A 26140-nucleotide genomic window follows, 5' to 3' on the forward strand; every position below is an offset into this window, starting at 1 on the left:
TTGTCCCCTTTGTGGCTTTGAAAGTCTTCCTTATAGTGTTTCCTTGATGTAAGGAAACTTAGGTCTTGTAGCCTAAACTAATTCCAAGACAAACTCTTGGATCAATCTTCTTTCTTGTTCCTTTAGATTTTCAAAATTAGACCTGGGGTTGGCAATGATACTTCTGAACCATATGAACAGGTGTTAATTTAAGCAACTCCCAACACAAAAAAAATATGCAGTCACTTGCTTCTGTATCCATTTAAATTCTTTACTTTTTATAAATTGTTCAAGACTATCTTTACTGATCTATGTGCATCAATAGGTACAATAGAAATATCAGGTCATTTTTTTCCTAGTATGACATCTATAATACCAAAAGCATACCATGGAAGGTCACATAGCATTATATATTGGCACAATGAGGTTGCAAGAACAAAACTAAACTTTTGTTTAAAAAAAATGAGTGATTGAGTATACTTATACATTAACATTTTAATTGCTATAAAAATGCTTTCAACTCCTACAAAACACAGTGAAAAGACAAATCTGACAAACATCAGAGTTTTGAAAACTATGCACAAACAGGTCAGTATTTTAGGAAGAGAATAGGTTTATACAAATGAAGCAGTCTAGCAGTTTTAAAAAGTTGTTTATACTTTTTCCTGCTATTAACTAGACATTAACATACAGCAGTCAGATAAAAATATACTACAGCTCTAACTTCTGTGACATACAAGCATTTTTTTCAGTTTCCTAAATGGACTTTCTTTTCACATTTGAACTGTGTATAGCCTGTATAATACTGGACAAAACTACCAGCAAGAATGTTTAAATACTTTTAAAACCAAGGTTAAAGGGGACTTTTATTCCACAAAATTTTAAACATTAAAATACTATGCTTATAAAATTATTTAAAACTTTCAGCAGTCTGCATTTGAAATCCAAAACTTAAACAATCCTCTTATTTATACTTTAAAAAAAATTCCAGTGGCATCATTTATTTTCAGAGGAAGAGTCCTTTGATGTTTTTTCAAGCTCTCTTTCTTCATCAGATGTTCTAGAGAAATAATAAAGCAGAAAGAGGTTAATGCTCCCCTCATGCCAAACGTGAAGTTCCCCATGCAATAAGTAAAGATTACTAGACCCAGAGTAGTTTTATAGACTAAAAGCCTCAATGTTATTCACCCTTCCCAGCTAGTCATGCTCATTTAGTAACTAATCCTCTTTGAACAATTTGCTAATAGACCTTGAGACTTCTCTCATGTGAACACGTTAAAGTAATGTGATGCATCATAAATTACTAGTTGTAACTTAATATTGTTCCAGTGCGCTAATTATTCAACATGTGTCCAGATTTTTTACAAGATATTTTAGTTAAATGGTAAGCATGCCTATTAAGTCAAACAGAAAGGAGGGGGAGGGGGGAAAAGGGTCCTTCTTAACCTGTCCCTATTGAACATATCTGGGAAAGATGTAACTCTCCACTGTTTTCTCAAGCTATTATAATACATCTTCAAAAGTTATGAAAACACAGATTTTTCTAGCTAGCAGATGGGTTAAAGATGCATCTGTGATTACTTTGTGCAGTAGTACAGAACTGTTTACATGAGCACTATTGTCCATTAGACTGCAGTGTAAATTTAGAAAAAAATTTATGGACTGTTTGCTCAGATAGATAACCTTAGGGTGTTTTGTATAAAAGAATGAGGAAACAAACATATGAATATAGTAAACCAGGTGAATAGAAACAGATTAGTAAAGGAGATTAATGTAAATGTTAAGTCATATGGTGCATAACACAATTCATTCAGCTGTATTATTGTGAAAAACAACTGACAGTAAGAAAATTTCACTTCACAGCTGGAAACACAGCCTATTTGGTTGACAAGATTGTATTGCATAAGTTTTTAAGGCTGGTTTTAAGACATCTAACCTGGGAATGTCAGTTTTATCATGGAAAAGAATCAAGTTTGTAGTCTAAGGGCTTCTCTACACGAGAAAGTTGTGCCAATTTAACAAAAGTTGTGAATTTAAGAACTGATTTAGTCTAATTCTAATCCTAATCCTAAACTGATGCAAATGGATGTGTAGACTCTTATTTTGGTTTAAACCAGGCTTATTTCAGTTTAGCATAAATTGTTTGGGAACAGGTTTAAAGCAAAATCAAAATAAGTTGTTCCAGCTGCTCTTATTTCTTACAAGTATCCACACATGGGTTTGCATTGGTTTAACTAAATCAGCTAAAAATTAGAAATTGTATCTTCTTAACTTGAATGTGTGTAGATAAGGCAAAGATCTCCCTCTGCTAACCACAGTTTACAAAGTTTCAGCCAACACTCCCAGGATAACCAGTTTCATTCCTCTTCTCTACTCCTTACTTTTATTTCTTTCATCAATGGGAATGCAGGTGTGTGCTGAAATAGTCATTCCACTCTTAAGGGAATCTTCCCATGTATTACAGAGATACAGAAAACATGAGAACCATGTGAAACTCAAATGCCAAGAGCTAAGAATCTACATTCGAGAAAGTTAGCTTATTTTTACAAGCAGATACTTGCTTTCTCTCGTTTGAGTTTTAAAAGGGACATTAGTGAAATATTAAAACTGCACCAACAAGTTTAAGTGCAAATGCCAAATAGCAAGGATAAGAAACTGTTACTTACCTGAAGGTAACTGTGGTTCTTCCACATGTGTTGGACATATATATTCCACTGTTGGTACACAGGTGCTCAATGAACTCAAGTTCAGATTCTTCTGGCCAGCAGTGTCCATTGGAGGGTGGGGCCTCCAAAGTATCCTTATTTCTTCAAAGGCATAAAGGGCAGGGCCAACCACCCCTTAGTTCCTTCACCAATACCAAAGCCAGGTGTTAGACTCCAAAGTAGCAGGGAAGGGAGGCCAGTCATGGAATATATATGGAAAATACATCTCAAAGAACCACAGTTACTGCAAGGTTAGTAACAGTTTTTTCTTCTTCTTCGAGTGTTTGTGCATACGTATTCTACTGTTGGTGGCATTTAAAAAGTGACCTAGCTTACAGGAGGAGGGTGCTAGGAGTCTACCTTAATAGTTGTAGGACAGACCTATCAAAATTAGCTTCAGATATTGATGCTTCCACTATGGTGAAACGCTGGGGCAAACATGTCCACTCAACCCCAAGTAGGTGCCCTACATATCTCCAGCATGGAACATTTCTCAAAAAAGCAAAATAGAATGAGCTGGGTCTACACTGGTCAATTCATAGCATATCTTAAGAAAAGGAGAAACTCAATCTGTTGAAATTGCCTGGTCTTTCACCCTGTCTCTATAGGCTGTGGACAGTCTCAGTACATTCTAATTGACTTGGTTATATCTATGAAGAAAGAGCACCCGTAGAACATTTAGGGTGTGAAGCTTAGCCTTGCCTTTGTCTGAAAGTAGTTTTAGGAAAAAGTACATATGGGTGTATAACCCAATTTAAAAGAAATGCAGAGATTACTTTCAGTAGACACCATGTCTTAAATGAGAAGACCTACATGGAGGCCCTGCCACTAGCACTTGCATTTCTCCTATCTTTCTGGTCGATGTCATTACCACTAGCAAGGCTGTTCTGATGGAACGATGAAATAGGAACATGCAGTTAAATAGCTAGAAAGGTGGGCCATTAACCCTGTCAATACAAATATTTAGATCCCAAGAAGATGGAGGTTCTTTAATGGGGAGATATACTTTTACAAGGCCTTTTAGGAATCTGGCCATAAGTGTGAAGGTATGTAGTACCCCTAAATTTGAGGTAGTGGGAATTGCCCACCTGATGTCTCAGATACCTTCTATGGCAAAGGTGAATTGCTATATGGAACATATGGTCTTGGAAGTAGAGAGCTGTGTGTCAGTCATGTGGATCTAAGGTTGGGACTAATGATACTGGAGTCACCATCTGAACTTCAGCTTGCAAATGAAAGTGTTCAGCTGTCTCAAGTCCAGAACAGGATTACAGCACCCCCCTTCTTTTTTGGAAACAGAAAATAAGTAAAACCCCTTTCCCCTATGATCTTGAGGAACTACTCTACTGCTCTGAGATTCAGAAGTGATTCCATCTCCTGATGTAGCATACTTTCAGGAGAGGGGATGGAGATCTGAAACTGAATGCATTAGACCATCTCCACAATTTCCAGGACGTTGTGATCCGTAATGGTGGTGCTCCAGATCCTCCCCAAAATTTAAAAACATGATTCCCAAATGGAGAGGATACAATAGGAGGATCCTACAGAATTTTTACGTTGCTCCCATCAAGAAATCATATCTGCTTCCTTGAGGACAATGAGGGCTGATAAGCAACAGGGTGGTGAATAAAGTTGACTTCTGTCTAGGGAATTTTTGGCACTTCTTAAGTAGATCAGGTTGCCTGTATTCGGTGTAAAAATATTGACTTTGCTGTGCTTGAGGCTTGAGATACTTACCCTTGGTCTACCTTCCTGCACCAAAGAATCTCAACATAGCATGGGAGTTCTTCAGAGAGTGTAAGGCCTCAGTTGTTTTAGCACTGAAAAGCTCACATCTCTCAAGAAGATCCGCAGTTGTAATTTGTTCTTTAGAAATCCCTGGTGACTGGAGTCATGACGACTTCCTCATATCAACTGAGATAATTTCCAGATCTGTGGCTGTATCTGCAGCATCAAGGGCTGCTTGGAAGAATGTATGCACCTTTGCCTATCAGCAACAAACTCCTCCAAGTTGTGTTGAGGAAGTTTGTCTGCAAAAGCAGATATGCAGTCCCAATTAAAATAATCATATTTCACCAGCATGACCTGGTAAATTGGAAATTCTAATTTGGAGATGATGTAGAATAGTTTTTACATCCAAGTAAATCTATTTTTTTTGAGGGGGGGGAGGGGTTCTTGTCTTTTGATTGGCTCTGTCCTGATCTCTCATACACCGTAGTAAATCACTTAAGACCTGGGTGTGGAACAAATATAAAAAGAAGAAGTCTCGAAACCCTCTGAAGGCACTTGGTAGTGACATTCTGCTCTCTTTGATGTTGCAGGCATCTGCCAGAGCAACTTAGCCAGCTCTAAAACCGTTTAATTGAGGAGCATTTCAAGAATTACTAGTACCGAGAGTCACAGGATGTCCAGGAACTTGTGTGGTTTTTCTTTACTGGACCACCTCAGCTGGAATTGTCAGTGTGTCAGCCATTCTGTGTAACAAGTTGTGGAATATGTTGTAACCATCTGGGGTTGAGGTAAAGGAACCACCTCATCCAGGGATGACGAATGAGCTGGAACAGGATGGTCCTCTGCTTGTGACTACTAATCAGAGCTGTAACTAGTCTGTTCAGCAGGCTGTAAGGCTCTCAAGTGAGGTGAAGGGGGATCTAGCCCTAGATTCGGATGCAGACACTGGCATTCCAGCCTGATAGATTCCCCAGAGAGTCCAATAAGGATATCAGGGAGTACTATTTCTTCTACAGCTTCTAGGTTTACGGTAATAAGACAGCTTTTGACTCTCTCTCTTTATCAAGTGTATACTGGCCTGAATACCTAGACCCCATGGAATTAGCCAATGAAACTTCCCTTCGAGCCTGAAGAGAATGACTAGTCCTCCTAAGGAGAAGCAACTGTACCAGCTAGGGTACAGGCAGCACCCGCAGACTCTGCTCTGGTCAGTACTGCTGACACACTCAATAGTGGTGTAGGAGCAGCAGTCAAAACCAGAGAGACACCTTCATGACTGCTAATAGTGGGGAGCCCAGTACTGAAGAAACATGTACAGGCCTTTGGTACCAAATACACTGGTACAAGGCAGACAACTACGTGTCAGAACCAAGGTAGACGGTACTGTAGACATCAGTACTAGAGGCTTCATCCTAAGAGGTCAGTACTAGGTATTTTATGCAGTACCGAGGAAGCTGGTCAAAGGCACAGTGACCAGTGCCTGACTGGGTGCCAGAGACACCTTTTTTAGGCCTCATGCTACCCTTTTTGTCTGAGGCTTGAGAGGGGGATCTGGTGAAGGATCCCTAAATCTCCTCTTTCTGTGAAGTTGGCGCTCCTTCTTCCCCCTGGCCTTGGAGATTTTGCCAAGCATCTTTAGAAACACAAACTTCAGCTCCACGCATAGAGGAGGCATCAGGAGAATTTTTAGATGACAAGTGCTCAAAAGTTTCTGACTCAGGCATCCCAGACTCTGATGAGGGATGCCTTAACTTCACTCAAAGGAACAATTTCAAACAAGACTATCTCCCCAGCACTCTGGGTTCTTTTAGAAAAACATTTACAGATGACATCGTTCTGTAAAGTGCCCCTTATCCAGACTCAACAAGCATCTGGTATGCCATAATTGAGAGGCATTACAACCCCACACAAAAGGCAATTTTTAAAGCCTGGAGATTTGCATTCAGTCATAGTGACCAATTCCCAGTATTAGTGCTAACTCTTCGGCAAAAAAACAAACAAGTGAGTCTTCTTCTGAAGAAAGAAAAACTATCAAACAAAACCTCTAGCACTAGTCCTAAAGCCAAACTAATGACCAAGCACCTTATTCTCTACAACTATTTACATAAGAAGAAGCTGCATAGGAAGCAAAGGTTCCCCGCCTCTACAAATTTAAACTTATAGCTGCAGGCAACAAAATGGAAATGAGGCGCACAAGACACTCAGGTCACAGGCACGGCCCCCAACATGAGTCACCAAAAGAATATGAACTCAAGTGCGCTAGGCACATTCACCACTAGCAGAACATAGTATATGGACAAGCACCCGAAGGAGGAGGTTTCAGCAAACAACTGATTTAAAGTTTCTTTCATCTTTTAAAACCCCATAATATAGCCAGTCTACTCGCCGCACACAAGGTACTGCTGTCCCAGCACACAACATACTGCTGCCATCCTTGTCTATATGGCACCACATTGACAGACAATGTTGTGGAGGAGGTTTGGAGTGATATGTATTAATTATTTTCCACCTATGTGATTTTACAAAGCTTTCCTTTTAAATATTTAGACCATTAAGGAACACAAACAAGCAGAAAACAGCTTGATCAGAACACAACAGCTGAACCTCTCAAAACATTTAATAAATCTGCCCCCCTTCACCACAATATTTTGAGATTTCATAGTAAAACAGTTTGAATAAACTGATTGTATTTTGAGAATTTTATAATTAAAATTCGCAATTTAACATGTTTATTAATCAGTGGATGTTACATGAATTACAGATATTTTGTAAAAAAGTTTGATGGTAGAAATACAGCAGTTTCACATCATTTTCTGTGTCATTTTCCCCTTAACCTGGGCTGCCTTTGCTTCCAAATTTAAAACAGTTTCCATCTGTGGTTGTATTAGACAGTCTGAAATCTAGTAAATCAGGACTGTTTATTGCAGTGTCATTTTCATACCTGAAACCCTGAAATGGTCTGTCCTCTACCATTACTTTTTGTAAAATCAGCCCCTGACCTTCTAGAGTAAGAAATATCAAAATAAGAGTCTGAAGCATTTATTTTTATCCTACAGTTTTTTCCTCAATTTTAGTTTGAACGTTGAGACAAATATTGACTTGGCATTGTTTTTCCCTACAATCCTTAGGAAAAACCTTGTAAAATATCAGTCAAGCACCCAAAACATGACTAAAGTAGTAACTTAACAATATTGCTAAGTTTTATTACTCATTTTTTAAAAAAGCCTTCTAAAACAGAGGAACAAGTATAATTCATTGTTACAAAGATTAAAACTACCCTCACTTTTTCTTAGTGACAACTTCATGCTTGTCTCTTTTTTCTTCAGTGCTGTCTCCATTATGGTGTGACTGGTTACTGTCTTGAGCATCAGGCCCTCCATTCAGTATCTTTGAACCTTTGAAATTACAAAGCAAAAAAGACTCCACAATGTCGGCATAGTGCATTAAGTAGGCAAAAAGCAAAACTAAGTTACCACAGGATCCTCTTGTGGCGAGTATCAACTTCCGTGTTGTGCAAGTTTGTCACACTTAGTCCTGAAACTTTAAACTGAAATAGTATCTAAAAAGCAAAAGCTGGTATTGTGACATGTTTCGTTAGGTTTTGGCCTATTTTATATACCCAATTCAGCCTCATAACTTCCTTGAATATTTAAATAAAAACCGCAAGCATTCCCCATTTTATAAAGAATACCTAAAATATCATAAACATTAAGTATTGTGACAAATTGCTAGCACTACTTTGAGTCTCACGCTCTCTCCTCTTGGGGAGGTTTCAGGGCACCGTTTCTTGCCCCTGAACTGGGGTATTAACTGCCCCACTAGTGTCCTAGAGGAGGGGAGTGGAGAGGGAGGGACCCGGGCCCGCCCTCTACTCCGGGTCCCAGCATAGGGCCCTAGGGATAGCGGTAAACCGCTTGAACTAGCCGTTCCTTCCCCTGGGCTACTTCCCTCTCCTGCCCTTCAGCTTGTGGGGCTTCCTGCCCTCCCTCTGCACAAACCAGGTGTCCCTTTACCTAGGGTCTTGGTCTTCTTAGCCCACCGCAGCACTTCTCCAAACTCTCCTCTGCTTCCCTCCAAACTGCTCTCTGCTCCAACATCAATCCACTCTGCTTCAACTCCTCCAAACTGCTCTCTGCTCCAACACCAATCCACTCTGCTTCAACTCCTTTCCTTGTCTGATTGAAGCAGGGGGGTTTTATCAGGTGACTGGCTTCAGGTGCTCTAACTGGCTTCAGGTGCTTTAATTAATCTATAGCAAACTTTCTTCCCTCTACAGGGAATAAGGCTCCGTTCTAACACTCTCCTGCTGCCCTCTGGCAATGCTGTATCACAGTATAAAAATTATTGCTAAAAACTACTGCTTTCATGGTAATCTTTGTTCTTGTCCTTCACAACACACATTCCCAAACAAAAACTCAAGGAGGTTTGGAAAAGTCTCTAAGTTCAGAAGTAATAGGTTTACAAAAGTTATGTTGGAAATATCAAGAGAACAATGTGAAGAGAACAATCTTATTGGTTTTGGCCAGACTGGAGATACCAAGGACAACTATTTTTACTATGGAATTGCAGTAGGCTCCCTCTCCACTTGAAAGGGAGGACAGTTTCTACAGGAGGGACAGGTATGTGGAGAGGCTGCAGTGAGGAAGAAGAGTATGACGCTGATTTACTGATGAAATTTCAAATATTATTAAATTGTGTCAGCCTGAGAATCCTCTAAATAGTCTGTTGCTCCAGTATTTTGCTGGAAATTATGAGAAAGCAGAAATAAAAAGGTAAGCATGATAAAGAAACCAAGTACTGCTTTAGTGTTCATTATTAGGATTGGTGGCCTAAACAGTGAGAATGTTAAGTACCACCTGTGACTGGGTCAAGTGGTATTGAAAGTACCTACTAATGAGAAAGATGGACATCTGTTCCAAAAGTTTTGCCGCAATTTGACTAAGTGGACAGTATCAACCTAGTTGGTATTACTGAACTGGGGGGTGGGGGTGGGGGGAAACGGGACGGACGACAACACGACACAAAGGACCCTATGACACACCCTGGAAGCCGCCTTTTTGAATAAATTCCTGATATCAGCTTGCTTACTTGTCTTCTTCCTCTTTTGCATAAAAGTAGAATGTAGAATGTGCAGTCCTCCTGGGCAGTATGTTAGTCCCGGTTATTAGACTGAAGATTTGTATTGGGAGATGTCAGTAATGCCGGTTAATAGAGCTTTCCAGTTGATAAAGTGCCTAACAACACACCTTTTACTGTATTGTACACAATAGTTTCCTAATCAAAAAAGTGTTGAATCCGACATGGGGGAATTCTGTATTAGATCTTATTTTGAGGGATAAAAAATAATTGATCACACAACTAAAAATTAGTGGTGGCTTAGGTACAAGTTATCATGACTTGATCGTACTTTTTTGCGTGTGCCCAGAATAAAGTCCAAACCAGTAGTAAACATAACTGGTGCTTTAAAATGGCCAATGGCTCAAAGCTGAAAACAATTATGAGCCAAATCAGTTGGGAGAAAGAATTTAAATGGTAAAATGTGAATAATAACTGGGAACTGCTGAAGAACATTTACTACATGCTCAAAAAGCAACAATCCCAATATCAAGAAGGAAGTTTAAAAACAACATGGCTTAGAGAGAAAGTGAAAGCAAATTTTCACACACCCACTCACCTACCCCCTGCTCCACATGGAAGAAAGGGGAAGTTAATAGTATGGAATATAAATCAGAAGTTAGATATTTATTTTCTACAATTCCTATCTATGCCCAGCAAATTTAAAGAAAATAAGGAATATTTGAAATATATTAGGAACAAAACGAATTCTAACTATAACATTGGCCCATTACTAGATGGAACTGGCAGAATTGTCCATAACAATGCAGAAAAAGTAGAAGCGTGCAATAAATATTACTGTTCTGTATTTGGGAAAGAGCCAGATGATGTAATCATATCATCATGATGATGAAATACTTTCCATTTCACTAGTAACTTAGAACATTGAACAAGCTATTAAAGCTAGACATTTTTAATTCAGCAGGTCCAGATACCTGCATCCAAGAGTTTTGAAAGTGCTCGCTGCTGGTAGATTTTCACTAAGTATTGGAATACCAGGGAAGTTCCAGAGGACTGGAAGAAATCTACTGAGCCAAAATTTAAAATGGGTAAATGGGATGACCTGGCTAATTATAGATCTGTCAGCAATCCTGGGCTAATGGATTAATATGGGACTTGATTAATAAAGAAGGGAAAATATTAATTAATGCCAATCAACATGAGTTTATGGAAAATAGAAACTATTTCCATGTACCAGTTGACTGTCTAGGGTACTGTAGTTAAGCTGTCCAGGGGGAAGTTTGAGGACACCATCACATACCTGTTTGCTCTTTCTCTTTTTCCATTTTCTTGTTTTGTCCTTTCTTCCACTGTTCTTTGGTTTTATTTGCTTCCTCATGCTGTTTTTGCTCAGCAAGTGATTTATTCAGCACTTGTGAGAGGACAGAATCTCCTTCCCCAACCAGAAACATGGTCTTGAACTTGTTGTACAGCATAGTGGATTTCTCCATGATAACCTGGCTAACTTTGAACTTCCGTATCTGAAGATACATGCGTAAGATGTAACATACTTGTGCACATCCTATATTTAAATATTTTTTAAACAAATATTTGCTCATCCTTCATATTAAACTAAGTGCAATTAAAATGCTTAACCCACTAACTATAATCAGACTTCTAAAGAAACAAACCAGGAACTTTCACAAGGTCCAATGAATTGAATCCGCTTAAATGATAATTCAAAAGGACAGACAATACATTATACTTTTAGGATGAAGATGCAATATATTATGCTGCTTAGGATGAAGTTGCAAACCTTACTTTCTTTAGTGTCAAGATCATCTCTGTGTGCTTTTGAGCTTGTTGCATTGTGACCTGAAGCGAAGAAAGCTCATCTAGGGCCTCAATACATCTATTCACATCCTGTTAAACAAGAAGCCAATTTCAAGTGTCAACTTGAACTTAACTTTAGCTTTTTATTTTTTGTTTAAAACGTATAAGCCTTGGTTTCTGATATTACTTATCCGCAGTACTAGAATATATATACACAGAATATTAGTTACTAAGTCTTATCAGTAGATTGGAATTTATAACAATGTACATAAATGCAAACTCCTTAACTTTGTATACTCAAAAAAAAATGTACAAATGAGAAAATTAATGTTTGACACAAACTAAATTCCAAACTTTTCCCACCAAAGAGTACTTCACACGTTCACAATACAAGAACGTATAGTAAAGTCTAACTCAAACAACCACTTGTTTCAACACAAAGCAGTCCGTGTCTCAAATAGAACTTTTTAGGAAAAAAAGTTAGATGTATCTTGGTACTACGAAAGTACTAAAAACAAAACTTCACCCTATACTTTCTGTTGCTTCCATGAATGCAATACTTCAATGCTTAAGTATGAAAATTTTGACCTAAAGTTTCTCCCCAAGTTCAGCTTGTACTAAAGCTTCCCTGCAGGATCCCTGTGTCAGCCCTTTGTTTCCTTTTCCTCAGAGAGAGACTCCAACATTTTATATCTGGGTTAGAACTAACAAGATCCATCTGCCAGCATAAGTCATTGATAATATTCTGCATCTTAATGCAGACTTTTAGCACCTGTGCTGAGGGTGAAGAGTCTAGTACGGGCTACTCCATGCTATGGAGAAGGGATTCACCTCCCAGGTGAGTGTCCAAACCTATTAGGGCTATAGGATAGTCTTGGGTGGGTCTTTCTCAATATCTCTCTGTTGAAGCCACTCCACTTTGTATGAATTACTTGAATAGTCAATGGAGGAAGGGAGAGAAAGAAGAAAAGAATGGATTTATAGCCTGTTGGTTAGGGCACTCAGACAGGAGGAACATCCAAGTTCATGTCCCTGCTCCAATGAACTATATGATCAAACAGCCTCAACAGACTGAGAAAGAGCCACACCAGAATAGCCCACAGGATAGGGCACTCTCCTGCAATGTGGGTGACCACTGCATTCTCTAGCCATTTTGTGACTAGCACCTAAGCTCCCCCCCCCAAAATAGCGCGTGCCAAAAGTATTCAGCAAATTCACATCAAAACTGAAAATAGTTTTGGTCAGTCGAAACTGCATTTTTTGGCAAATAAGCTATCTATCCAAAAACTTCTGTCCAGCTCTAGCTGGGAGGGAAAGTCAGGACTATTGTCTCTGCACAATATACTATATTTCCCCATGTTTGCTTAACGATAAACATGATCAGTTAGATTATTATTATTCTACAATCAACTTTCCTTGTCCTGATAAGAACATTGCCACAAAAAAGGTTAAGAAAAAAGCCAGTTCAAGTTTAACTCAATAATAAAAAGTCTCTGAAAACGTTGAATGTTTTTTATTGATTTGGAGTCAAGTCAATCTTCTGCAGAATAAACCAAAGACTTAGATCTTCTAGAACTGGACATATTTTTTATAAACCTAATATCAGTGGAAGTATTTTAATTATTTTTATCTCAGTTTCAATTAAAAATAGTTACTTACCTTCTTGTAACTGTTGTTCTTCGAGATGTGTTGCATATGTCCATTACAACTGTAGACCATGTGCGTGTCCAGTGTACTTGTGCTGTGGAGTTTTCCTAACAGTACCATGGGTGCAGCTTGGCCCACCTCCTGGCTTCTCCTGCACAGAATGCGGGCGCAGCTGCTCTGCCCTTCCTTCAGTTCCTTTGCAAGGAAGCCAATGATAGACTCCATCAGGGAAGAAGGGCAGATCATGTAATGGACATATGCAATGTATCTTGAACAGTTATGAGAAGGTGTGTACCCATTTTTCTTCGAGTGCTTGCATATGTCCATTACACTGTAGGTGACTCCCAAGCTGGTAACCCCAGGTTATGGGGTTTGAAGTCTCATCAGAAGATGGACCACAGAACCGCTTTTCCTACATTTGCATCCTCCCATGATGCAGTGGGCAACTGTACGTCTGGTTAACGTATGAATGGAAGACCACATCAGTGCCTTCCATATGTCCACAATAGGGACGTGTGCCACAAATGTTGCTGAGACTGAAAGCACTCTGGTTGAGCATGCTGTCAGCTTGTCTAGAGGTGCTACACCTTTGGTAGTATAATACATAGCACTGAGGCTGCTGATCTATTTTGAGTCTCTATGTTGTTACTGATTTGCTCTGCAAATGAAACAAAAAAGCTGTGAAGAAATCTAAAAGGCTCTGTCTTGTTCAGATAAAAATCTGAAGCTCAACAAACATCTAGGGTGTGGAGTGCCTTCACTTGTCCTTATCAGCATGCAGTCTGGCTTAAGCTGAACCTTTTTTTGTAAAAAAAAAAAAAAAACAAAAAACAAAAACAAAAAAAAAAAAAAAAACTGCGTAAGGCAGATCTGTGACTACCGCATTCAGCTCTCTCGCTCGCCTAGTGGGGATGAGGGCCAAAAAGAAAGCCACTTTCACTGGAACGCATATAAATGAGCATGACACTAAAGGCTTGAAAGGAGGATCCATTAGAGCCAACACTACTAAATTCAAATCTCAAGTTAGTGCAGATCCCTGACAGACTGAAAATCTAGTTAGGCCTTTCAGGAACTTGGTCATGATAGCGTGAATGAAAACTGTCTTACCAATAATCTAAAGATAACATGTTGAGATGATGGCACTCTAATGGAGCTGGGCAACAGATGTTACTCCTTAAGATACAAGAGGTAGTCTAGGATTGAGTGTATCTTTGCCTAAATAGGAGGCCAGCCAGCTGAAGAACATTTCCACTTATTCAGGTAAGCAACGCTTGTGGAAGGTTTCCTATGATGAAGGAGGACATTCTGAACTGCTGCTGACAGAGACCCTCCTGTGCATTTAACCACTGATTACCATGCTGTGAGGTACAGCATCTGAGGATTTGGGTAAAGTACCTAGCCATGGTTCTGTGCGATGAGGTCTCTGGTTATTGGTAACAGCCAGGGCTCTCAAGTGAAAAGCCTTTGAAGGCTGGAATACAATGGTTGCCCCAGGCTTGGCCAGGCTGGAACTTTTAAGTATTAGTCTGCCATGATCTTGTTTTAGCTTGAGAATGACCCTCGGAATCAGGGGGAATTAGTGGATATGGATATAACAGGTCCTTCTCCCATGGGAATAGAAATGTGTCTGAAGTTGACCTGGGGCTATGGCCCACACTGTAACAGAATTGGGGAAAGAGATTGACAGATGAAAGACCCTCTACGTGGAATACTGAAGATAGAATGGTTGTGTTGAGAGACCATTCATGGTCTAAACTGAAGGACTGGTGTAGGTGTTCTGCCAAGCTGTTCTGAACCCCTGGCAAGTAAGATGCCTTCAGAATGATCAAGCTCCGAATGCAGATATTCCGCAACTTGACAGCTTCCTGACAGACGCTGTCTGACCTGGCATCTCCTCGTTTGTTTACACAAAACACTGCTGTGGTGCTGTCGGTTAGACCTTGGGAAAGTTTTTCCCCTGAATATGAGGCAGGAACTACTGACATGCACAAAAAAACGTTTGCAATTCGAGAATGTTTATATATAACCTGGGCCTTGTGGGCAGCCCGCAATCCTTGGGCCTAAAGATTGCCCAGAAGTGTTCCCCAGACCATGGTTGAAGCATCCATTACCAGAGTCATAGAGGGGAGAGGTGGAGCAAAGGAAACTCCCCTCCAGATTTTGTCTTGACTTACCCACCACTTCAGAGATGACAAAACCCCATCCAGGATGCACTTACACTTGTCCAAGTGGTGAATGTGAGGGAAATATACTGATCTGAGCCATGCATGTAGCACTCTGAGGTGCAGACTGGTGTGAGGGATCATACTGGGTATGTCTTCACTGCAATTAAGAACCTGCAGCTGGCTCAGACTAAGGGACTGTTAAATTGCAGTGTAGACGTTTGGGCTCAGAAAGAAAAAGGTTCCCTAGAACTTTCCGGCAGTTGGTTCGCAAACTGTGTCTCCCCCAGTTGGAATACTTTTATCTTGACAACAATGCCTGGAGACTGGCAATGTAGAGCTGTAAGTTCACCATAGAATAAATCTTTCTACCAAAAAGGTCAAGATTATCAGCATCACCTTCTTTAGGGGAAGCTTTAGCCCAGCCTTGATGACCCCTTTCATTCACCACAGCCACTACTAGTGAGTTTGGCATAGGGTGTAAATAAAACTGCTCAAAACCCTGGGACAGAACCTGATATTTATGTTTCATTCATTTGGCCACAGGTGGGATGGAAGAAGGGATTTGATGCCATGTTTTACAGAGCAGTGTAACAGCATCATTTATAGGCAGGGGTACCTTTCGCACAAGGGTGCGATGTAGAATGTCAGCTCCTACATTAATTCCATCTGAATGCCAAGAGAAACTGCCATTCTCCTAAGGTGATCTAGACCTATGTTATGAATGCAGTGCCGGAGGCAGCCTGGATGTCTTCCTAGCCGCAGTAACATGCGCCATGGAGGAGCTGTTACCGGTACTGATGAGGTTGAAGAGGGTGGCACCTGGCTTGTAGCCAATGAGTACAAAATAGAGAGTCCTGATGCAGACGTCAGCACTGACACTGGCCGACAGTTCTCACCCTAACGTTACGGCAACAGTGGTAATGATAAACGTAAGTCCCTTTGTTTGCCATAAGCCTTATACATTGTTGGTACCGACATGGGGGGTTGTCCCGCTGTGATCAGAGAAGTCTGATCTGTCTCAGCCAAAGAAATAGCCCATTTCAATGGCCCAGGGAGGGCACCAGAGTCAATGCTTCAAGTCCCCCTGTATGAGCCGGTACCAGGGAGCAGAGAGTGCACTCTGCCATCTGTACTGGACCAGCCTTCTCTGAAGGAATTCCAATTCCCGATCTTTAAGGAACCTGATGCCAACTTATTTTTGTTTCTGAGGCAGGAAACACTCAAGTCCTCAGCCTAGAGGAAGACAAGTCCCAGTGATGGGGACCTCATGTGGCCCCTATGTATAGACACATCTGGGGGAGTGCTCTGGGAAGGAATCGTGGAACAGCTTCCCTTGGGGTTTCGATGCCAGGCTAAGTGCCACCTCCATTAGGATGTAATGAAAGAATTATTTCCTCAGCATTTTCATCTTGGTCTTGAAACTGCAACAAATGGTGCACCTATCTCTCAAGCAGATTTTGCCTAAGCACTTGATATAGTGTTAATGAGGGTCTCTGTTAGACATGGGCTTCCAACAACCTGAGCAAAGTGCCAAGATCTGGGGATCTTGGCATAGGCTTACCCAGCACTGGGTGAGGCCTGAAGACATGGTGGACTGAAAAAATTCAAACTAAAACAAAATTAGAATAAAGAAAAATCAAATGATGGGAAAAAACCAAAAAGAGTAACATTAGATAAGTGACCAAGCAACAGTAAGTTTGTTCACTGGGAACAAGATGGTCCAACCACTGTCCATGGACCGTAAGAATGAACTGAAGGAGGGGCAGGGCAGCTATGCCCTTCCTGCCCTTGTATGGAGCACAAGGAGCTAAGAAGTGGGTGGGGCCACCCCTACATGTACCACTAAGGAAAACGCTCCAGCATCAGTGTGTGGGGCATGCACACACCTACAGTGTAATGGACATATGCAAGCACTTGAAGCAGCACCATTTATTTGGATTTCATGGTTGCCAATTCTTGAGATATTTTCACAAATCTTGTGATTTAAGACTATTTTTACTTGTCTCTTGCAAAAAAAATTCTGGCAGCCCAGGATTTCTGATTGAGCTGAAATTCATGCTGCATTTGTGGCTTCGAGCACTAGATACCAGTGTTGGCAGACTGAGCTGCAAATGCTGTACTGCAACTCAGACTGCCACTAGCAGAGGCCACTGCAGTGGTCACTGCGGAGTCAGCTTCTCCAGACTGCAAGTCAGTGGTGGGCAACCTGCGGCCTGTCAGGGTAATCCGCTGGTGGGCCGCCAGACAGTTTACATTTGCACGGCCACCCGCAGCTCCCAGTGGCCACAGTTCGCCCTCCGCGGCCAATGGTAGCTGCGGAAAGCAGCAGCCAGCATGTCCCTGCAGCCCGCGCCACTTCCCGCAGCTCCCATTGGCTGGGAATGGCAAACCTCGGCCACTGGGAGCTGCAGGTGGTCATGCAAATGTAAAACTGTCTGGCGGCTCACTAGTGGATTACCCTGACAGGCCACAGGTTGCCCACTGCTGCAGATTGTTCACGTGGAGCAGACAGATCAATGAGGAGCAGGCACTGGGCCAGAGGCAACACCAGCTCTCCTACCCTTTCCCTTAATTCCCCAGATAGTGCTATGAGGAGCAATGAGGAAAGGGCAAAGAAGAAAGGACCCCAAACCAACGTGCCCACTCTCTAGCTCAACTGCACTCTTCCCTCTCCCCTCCGCCCCCGTTGCTGGAATATATAGTGACAACAGAAGGCGCACAGACAGTGTCTAGTGAGAAGGCAGTGGAGAAGCAACCTTCCGCATCAGTCACAAGAAGTCAAAGGAAGTTACACAAAGGGACAGATTTTGGAAGGAAAGAAATGGGACAGAAGAAATCAAAGTCTAACATGGCTGACAAAAATCACTGGTTCAAATATATATAAAGGATGAATGAAGGAGCACCTGCACCTGTGAAGATAGCACGGCAGGACAGGGAGGTAGTGGAGAGACCATGAGGAAAGTTGAGAATGCAATGGATGGATTGCTTCAAGAAAGAGAGTAAGCAGTGGACCTTAGTGCCACTTTGGACAGATCAAGATACATTCTTGCATGAGAACCCAACCTCAGGTGATAGGATAAAAGGATGTAGTAGTAATTAATATACATTTTTTTTTTTTATGGTTTTCACCCACCTCCCCGTCTCATAATTTATGAACTTGCAAGTTGGTGACAGTAGGATTTAAACATCCCCTTGCATTCTGTGCAACCCAAATTTCACAGCATTATCCTGTACAACTTCACAGTGCACCAGTTCCAGAAAGTGGACTAGAAGTGGACAGATAATAGAAAAATGTGAAAACAGGGTAGGTTTCTTTGTTCAAGGTAAGTGAAGAGCATATTTTAAGAATTTAGATAAAATATTGAAAAGTAAGTTAGAATTTTAGAATTCAGTTTGAAAAAATCTATTAGTATTAATCTTAAAGTCAAAGTTTCTTTATTTAAGATGCAAGTTTATCTGATGGCATACCTTTAAATGCAACAATCTGTGTAATCTTTCAGAGCATTCCAAAACATTTTAGCTGACTGCACTGTACATATACACCTGTTATTAACACAACATACTTACAAGATTGTCAATTTTGAGCGAATTTTTAATTTCTGCATGTATCCTTTGAAGCCGAGAATCCATTGATGTTTCTAAAGATTAAAAATAATTATATTTGAATGATGTAGTGACTATCAAATCTATTAATGCAGGATATCTTTCAGAACAAGATTTCTACAAACATGAATTGCTGATTGAATGAAGAAAAAAATGTATGTATGGATAAGCAGCCATATCAGCTAACCATAAAGTACTCTATTTTGATCAAAACTATTAGTGTATCAGGTGGTTACACATTACAACAATTTTCCATACCTATGTCCAATTGTCAACTTTGAAATACAATATATTTGTTAACCCAGGCAAAACAAGTCCGGATAATAAGATATAAGTATTTGAACAGCCTTTAACTAAGGTGCCTGGGACCCCACAAAGTGGAGGAAAAGAGGTGGCCAGACCCTTCTCCTGCAAGAATCAGTGCTTCTAGGAACTCGGGAGTAACCTGTCACTTAAAATAGTAGCTCAAATTTGTCAAATAAGACGGCTGGCAAACCATGACAAGTTTATTAGTGATAAAATGAAACGAAGGGGTTGGTTCTTTTACTAATTCATACGTGCTGAACTATCATCCATACTTTCTTCAGTTAGTAAATGGTGTGTGTTTGGGATATACTACAGACAAATGGAAAATTTTCTCTCTCTCACTTTTCTAGGACTCCCATCTCCCCCAGTTCATAGATTCCCAGGCCAGAAGTGGCCACTGTGATCATCTGATCTTCTATATACACATGCCACAGAACTTCCAAAAAATAATTTCTAGAGTCTAGATTTTAGAAGAAGAACTAATTATGATTTTAAAAAATTGCTAGTGATGGAGAATTCAATACTACCCTTGGTGAGTTGTTACAACAGTTCATTACTCTCACCATTAAAAATTTACACCTTATTTCCAGTCTGAATTGTCTAGCTTCAACTTCCAGACATTGGATCATGTTATACTTTTCTCTGCTAGACCGAAGAGCCCATTATTAAGTATTTGTTCCCCATGTAGGTACTTATAAACTAATAAAGGTACCCCTTAACCTTCTCTTTGTTAAGCTAAATAGATTGAGCCCCTTGAATCTATCACAATAAGGCATGTTTTCCAATCCTTTAATCATTCTTGTGGCTCTTCTCCAAACCCTCTTCAATTTATCAACATCCTTCTTAAATTGTGGACACCAGAATTTGACCTACTATTCCAACAGCGGTCACACCAGTGCCAAACACAGAAGTAAAGTAACTCTTCTACTTTTACTTAAGATTCACGTTTATGCATCCGAGGGTCGCATTAACCCTTTTGGCCACCGCACTGCATTTTGAGCTCCTGTTCAGCTGATTATCCACCATGACCCCCAAATCTTTTTCAGAGTCACCGCTTCCCAGGAGAGAGTCCCCCTTCCTGTAAGTATGTTCTACATTCTTTGGTCTTATATGTATATATTTATATTCAGACACATTTGGACAAAACAGCTTCCTATAAAATACTAGCGGAATCTCAGATTTGTCTTAGTCTCTGCAACATCTCCATGCTCAAACCAGTACTTCCAAAGTGGTCTTGAAACACATTATTTTTGTTAAAAGAAGACCTTTAAACAGTAAAGCCTCACTCATCTGTATTAAGGGATCCTGAAGGGGTTACTGTATGGCATTGAAAGGCTTCTCAGGGGGTGGAGGTGAAGAAGAGTACAAGGGCAGGGGACCAATTCCAGAAAGGAAATAAAGTGACTAGTTTTCCATTATGGATTCTGAGCCCTTCTCTAATCTTAGACAAATCAGGAGGTAGCAAATATTAAAGAATTTTACTAAGGTGGGAAGGGAGATATTTGGACTAGCCCCCAATAATTTCTTTTCTATGAAGACAGCCAACTTTGCTGAGCCCCGAGGAATGAAAAGGAATGACTTTCCCTTGCAAAGGTATCCCTAGAGGAGTCTGGGTCAGTGTACAAAGATGTGGAGGCCCCAGTAAGCTGTCAAGAGCCAACCCCTTCCCTTGGCAGGACAAATGTCTGTGACTAGTTGTGATAGGGCTCCTGAGTGTGTTGTCTTAAAGATTGAAACACCTTGTCAACTGCTCTACTATGATGGGGCAGAAGAGAAAAAACAAATGGAGCACAGGAACTTCCTGAGTAGTCCTGTTCAGGGTGCAGAGAATCGGACAGTTCTCCCAAGAGATGGGTAACTCCCTGTTACTCACATAAACAGCTTTAAAAATTGAATGACAATGGATAAACCGGGAGTACTGGAGAGTGGCTTTGTTTGCACTGCTGAAGGCAGAGAAGCACATGGGAGGTAGCAAAAGACTTGGAACAACAATGCACTGCCTAAAGTACTTGCAAGAAGCAGAGTCTCAGCCCAAAAATCTTGGATTGTTTTGGTCCAGAAACCCCTCACTAATAAAGTTTCAGTTTATAGATATGTTTTATTTAAAATTAAAGAGACTAAAAATATTCTGTATAGCTTCATTAAACTAACCTCGCTTCTTCTCCATCTTCTTTACTTCTGGTTTCTTGTTTTCCTCTTTACTCTGCCTATTAAAAATGTTAAACATTTTACAACGTTTGTCTTCTTTTAAAATCTGTAATTTCAACTTTTTTAAATGAGATCTGCTATTTCATGACTAAGGCAGTAACTCAAAACTTAGCAAAAAAAGGACAAACACTGATCTGCAATAATGAAGTAGATTATGATTAATTTAACAACAGCATGGATAGCAGAATCTCCCAGATTAACAAATTGGTTTCAATAGCAATTGGCATTTACACATAGAAAACGATTAAAGGAAAGAAACAAATTAATCAAGTCACAAGGAATCGTACAGATTTATAAATTTTATTCTCTGTGCTTCTGTCGCATGTGAAAGTTAAAAAAATGCACAGTATGAAAGATTCACACAACAGAATATTTTATGACTTCAAGAACACTTTAATGGCTCACATCAGACTTTAAAACTGGCATTTGGTTCTACCTCAGCTACCCACAGTAATAGAGGTGGGGGATTCTAACAGTTCCTATCATATGGCACCTTCCCCCCCTGCAAAAAAAAACAAAACAAAACACCACACAAACCCTGCCCCGCCCAACCCCAAACAGTCAGCAGTGGAGGAGAGAAATCTACGGAAAACCTTAAGTGCCCTAATACAAATGGCCATATTATGTATTAATCACATTGAAACACCTTAATAAGCACAGAAGTGTAAAGAATTTAACCCTCCCCCGCACCCTCTTTACAGTATTTTTACAAATCTCAAGGCTCTTTCCCTTAGGATGAGTGAAAATACAACACAACAAAATGAAAACAAGGATTTAAAGGAAAAAGCTTCAGGATAATGGCATGGCCACCCTCCAGTCACAAGAGGAGGACAGAAGACATTACAAAGTCTCAGTGTCTTATTTTGGAACAAAACAGAAGTTTTGAACTCTCAACTACATGGTTCAGGAACCACTATAAATCCTTTTTTATCAAGTCTTTAGACCAGTGGTGAGCAACCTGCGGCCCATGGACCGCACGTGGCCTGTCAGGGTAATCCGCTGGCGGGCCGAGACAGTTTGTTTACATTGACCGTCCACAGGCACGGCCACCCGCAGCGCCGAGTGGCCAAATTTCGCCATTTCCAGCCAATGGGAGCTGCGGGAAGCGGAAACCAGCATGTCCCTGCGGCCTGGGCTGCTTCCCGCAGCTCCCACTGGCCAGGCAAGGCGAACCGCGGCCACTGGAAGCTGCGGGCAGCCGTGCCTGTGGACGGTCAACGTACACAAACTGTCTTGCAGCCTGCCAGCGGATTACCCTGACAGGCCGCATGCAGCCCATGGGCCGCAGGTTGCCCACCACTGCTTTAGACTATATTATAGTTGGTAGTACTTCTACATATATACAAAGTCTTATTTTACGTTTGGCAAATCCTAACATGCAGTGGGACCACATTTTCTGCAATGCATTTTTAGTATATTTTTGATGCAGCTGACACAACAGATATCAAAAACTGACCCAAAAAATCCATTTAAAAATAATATCAGTCCTTAAGCATATCCTGGATATTCCTCTCATTCTAACCAATTACAGGTTCACAGATTTACAGGAACACAAAAATTTCATAGAGCATCTTTCATGACACTGGCAGCCCAGAACAAAATACAGTTTTAAATATAAAGGAATACTACAGAGGCATAATAGAACAAATTTAAGATGCATAAGCAAGACTGTTCCATCTGTTTAGACTATTAGGTCTGTGAGGAATAACAGACTTCCTTCTGTATCAATGTGCAGGCAGAAGGTACTGCAGAAGTAAAGAGCACATTTTAAATTTTTTTTGGTTCTAGGTTTAGTGTTAACATTAGTCACTAGCTATAATAAAGGCCTGCATATTCCATGACATATGTATCCCAAGGCTGAAGCAAATGCTCTCCTCCTACCTATAATAATTTAAATGCAACCGTTTCTAGCTCTTCAGAAGCATGAAAGTAAACTTGAAAGATATTTAAAATGAGTTTATTTCATTAATATTAAAATGAATAACCAAATCAACACATTACAATTTGTTGCAGAATTAAAAGTGTAGCACAGAATCAAGCATTAACAATACATTCAGACTAGTTGTTGAGGAATGGTAGGGGCAGAGTTTAGTATCTTTGGGAGCTGGAGATGCTTGCAATTTGGCAGCTAGCAAAAGAGAATGAATTTAGGCTGCCAAGAAAGGGTGGTTGAGGAGGACAGAAAGATAGAGTTTGGGTTCTTGTTACTAGGCATGGAAAGGTTAGAGGGGAACTGGTATGTGTTAGACTTTGTCATTATGTGGAGAGGGAGGGACGGTTTTCTCATGTCGTTTTCTCCCAGAGTTTTGTTACCTTGTTCTCCCTTTCTTCCTCCCTCCCACCAACTGTGGGGATGGGGACATCATGATCTCCTGGTGATTCCTTCTTCACCCATTCCTGGAATTGCTCTCCAGAACAGGACAGAGATTTCTTCCCAGTGTGCCCCCCCCAACCCCCAAGTTTCTGGCAGCATCTTCTCTCCATGCTGATGCTTGGTTCTTTTGTGATAGTTTCTCTTCTGAGTGCAGATTGCTCTTGAAATCACTCAACTGGCTTTGCAGAGCCAGAGTAGCATAAGCCAGAACCTTTTCCTTGTTCTGTCTGACGGTGTGGGCTCCAGCTGCCAGACAGAGAAGGAAATGTTTTCCAGGGAACCCTATGCATTCCATAACCTGATCAGAATTCCACAGCCGTGGATTTAATGAGCCCTAGCACTCTTTCAGCCTCATATAGTCAAGATTTAAGGCATGGTACATGGATCAGAGTTAAGTTCTCTTTCTTCATAAAGGTAAGCTTGAATACAGGAAGCATTCATAGTCACGATAATTCTAGACAGAACCTGCTGACTCTACCCTGATATTGGGAAGGCTAAGATATTGCAAGATTGACAATACTTTTTATATTCTCTGAAGTCCAATTTTCTTCCACCGTCCCCCAAATTATATTGATCCCTTATATTAATTTATAGTAACATATCCTCAATTTACATAGAAGTTAGAAAAAAATATCACTAGAAAAAGGGAAACCACCACCAGATATTTCAGACTGATCGCTAAAGGAATTTTTCTTCAGATTTTTTCTCTTCATGTTATCCTCAGCCACTACTATCAGCTTGCACAACCACTACATATTAAAGAATATACTCACGGCTCAGATTCCATCGGCTCTTCTTGCTTGCGTTTTCTTTCTCCAACATCTCGCTCATGTTGGCCTTTTAGCATATTCCTCCTATGAGCACCCTGAAAGTTTCTTCCTCCTTTTTTCTTCTGTTTCATTTAACAGAGTTTAGAGATTGGGTGGGAAGAGAGGAATACTTAGATTACTACAAATCAAAAAAAACGTCAGCAGTTAAAATTTCAGAACTACATCACTACATCTGGTGCTCATTTTCTTCTCTCAGATGGAGCAAATCTGTTATCCCACATACAGGAAAAAAAAAAAGAGCCACAAAATCCATACAAGGAATCGAGTCTGAAAGGATCAGAGCATTCTAGCTTTTTTTCTTTTCAAAATAAATCTCTCAATACCCTTCGTATACTCTCAAAAAGCAATTATAGAAAAATCCCCATGCGTTCAAGGTTCTATTATACTTGCCTAAATGGAATTTTTTCATATTAAAAGATGCTACTTGCCCAAGGGTAGATTTAAATTAAAGCCACTTAAAAAAACTAGTTAATACCAAGGATTACTGAAATGGCCTTTTGGAAGAGAGTTCTGCAACTTCTCATTCCATACCATGTCTCTGTATGGGAGTCAGAACACTCAACTGCAACTGTTAATGCCCAGGATTGAAGACCTGGAATTCAGGTCAGCTTCAGGGCATATCTTCACTAAACCATTGTTTTTAGTGGATGTTTCCCCCAGTTTAGAAGATTAAATAAATCAATAGCCAAGATATAAACTAATCAAATAAACATATACCTTACCTTATCACCTTCCTGCTCTTCTCCATCCTCTTCAGAATCAGAGGCTGATGTAGAACCCACTTTAGTGGCACTTTTCCTTTTTGGTTCAGTCTCTCTTTTTCCTTCCTTTTTCTCAATATCTTTCCTTGGTTTGTCTTCTTCCTTCTGATTCTCCTCATCTTTTTTCAGCTGTTTTTTTGGTTGTTTTTCTTCTGGTACTTTTTTCTTGGTCTTATCCTCCTCATGAACACTACAACGTAATAAAAATTAGTTGTCTTTTAGTCAGAGTCCATGCTTAGGCTTTGTAATCCTTATCTATACTGAGTGTTAAATGGAGCCAAGTACTCTCAATAGCCAAAGGAGAAATGAATGTTTACATAAATGGCTTTATTAGAAAGAGTGCTTCATCACTTCATAGTTCATCTTTACAAAAAAATATGTCAATTCCCACTTTCTAAAGGATATCTCCATAATCAAAAGGGTTTGGGTTTATCCCCTGTTTCTGAATTTACAGAGACAAATAATAGTAATGTTCAGTACTTGGGCCCAGCAAACACGTATGCATGTGCTTAATAGTATGCATACATGTAGACCTACTGAAGTTAGTGCAAGGAGTCAGTGAGACTATTCATGTGCATAAAGTTAAACATGTGCTTAAGTATTTGTAAGTTTAGGGCTCAGGAGATGTAAACTCCCTCTTCTCAATTTAACTGACTTAGACCCCAATCCTGCAAACCCTTGCTCCCATGATTAGCTTTAAACATGCAAGCAGTACCAATTACTTCAATGGACTGGCTTACATACTTAATGCTAAAAGAAAAGGAGTACTTGTGGCACCTTAGAGACTAACAAATTTATTTGAGCATAAGCTTTCGTGAGCTACAGCTCACTTCATCGGATGCAATGCTAAGCACATGTATGTTTGCAGTAAATGCTAACCTTTTTAATCAATTACACCAAGACATTTATTTAAGGCACATATCTAATGTAGATGCACATATGT

The 26140-nt window shown here is 40.3% G+C and overlaps 1 protein-coding gene across 6 annotated transcripts in view; it reads right to left on the reverse strand.

The window, feature by feature from the left end:
• Positions 1 to 276: 276 nt before the first annotated feature.
• Positions 277 to 26140, reverse strand: part of PSIP1 (PC4 and SRSF1 interacting protein 1) — a 65501-nt gene continuing 39637 nt past the window's right edge. The window contains exons 8-16 of one of the 6 annotated variants that reach the window (XM_074953424.1): positions 25159 to 25387; positions 24380 to 24498; positions 21176 to 21231; positions 18683 to 18753; positions 12963 to 13145; positions 11292 to 11393; positions 10792 to 11011; positions 7699 to 7810; positions 277 to 1039 (exon numbers count right to left, since the gene is read on the reverse strand). In XM_074953424.1, the coding sequence (XP_074809525.1) occupies positions 976 to 1039; positions 7699 to 7810; positions 10792 to 11011; positions 11292 to 11393; positions 12963 to 13145; positions 18683 to 18753; positions 21176 to 21231; positions 24380 to 24498; positions 25159 to 25387 (1156 nt within the window). In that variant the 3' untranslated portion in view covers positions 277 to 975. Of the gene's footprint in view, positions 1040 to 2805; positions 2828 to 7698; positions 7811 to 10791; positions 11012 to 11291; positions 11394 to 12962; positions 13146 to 18682; positions 18754 to 21175; positions 21232 to 23307; positions 23853 to 24379; positions 24499 to 25158; positions 25388 to 26140 lie in introns of those variants that run through there. The other 5 variants (XM_074953425.1, XM_074953423.1, XM_074953427.1 and 2 more) reach the window with 5 other exon arrangements.

The sequence above is a fragment of the Natator depressus genome, chromosome 5, assembly GCF_965152275.1.
Source record: "Natator depressus isolate rNatDep1 chromosome 5, rNatDep2.hap1, whole genome shotgun sequence".
NCBI classification, from domain to species: domain Eukaryota; kingdom Metazoa; phylum Chordata; order Testudines; family Cheloniidae; genus Natator; species Natator depressus.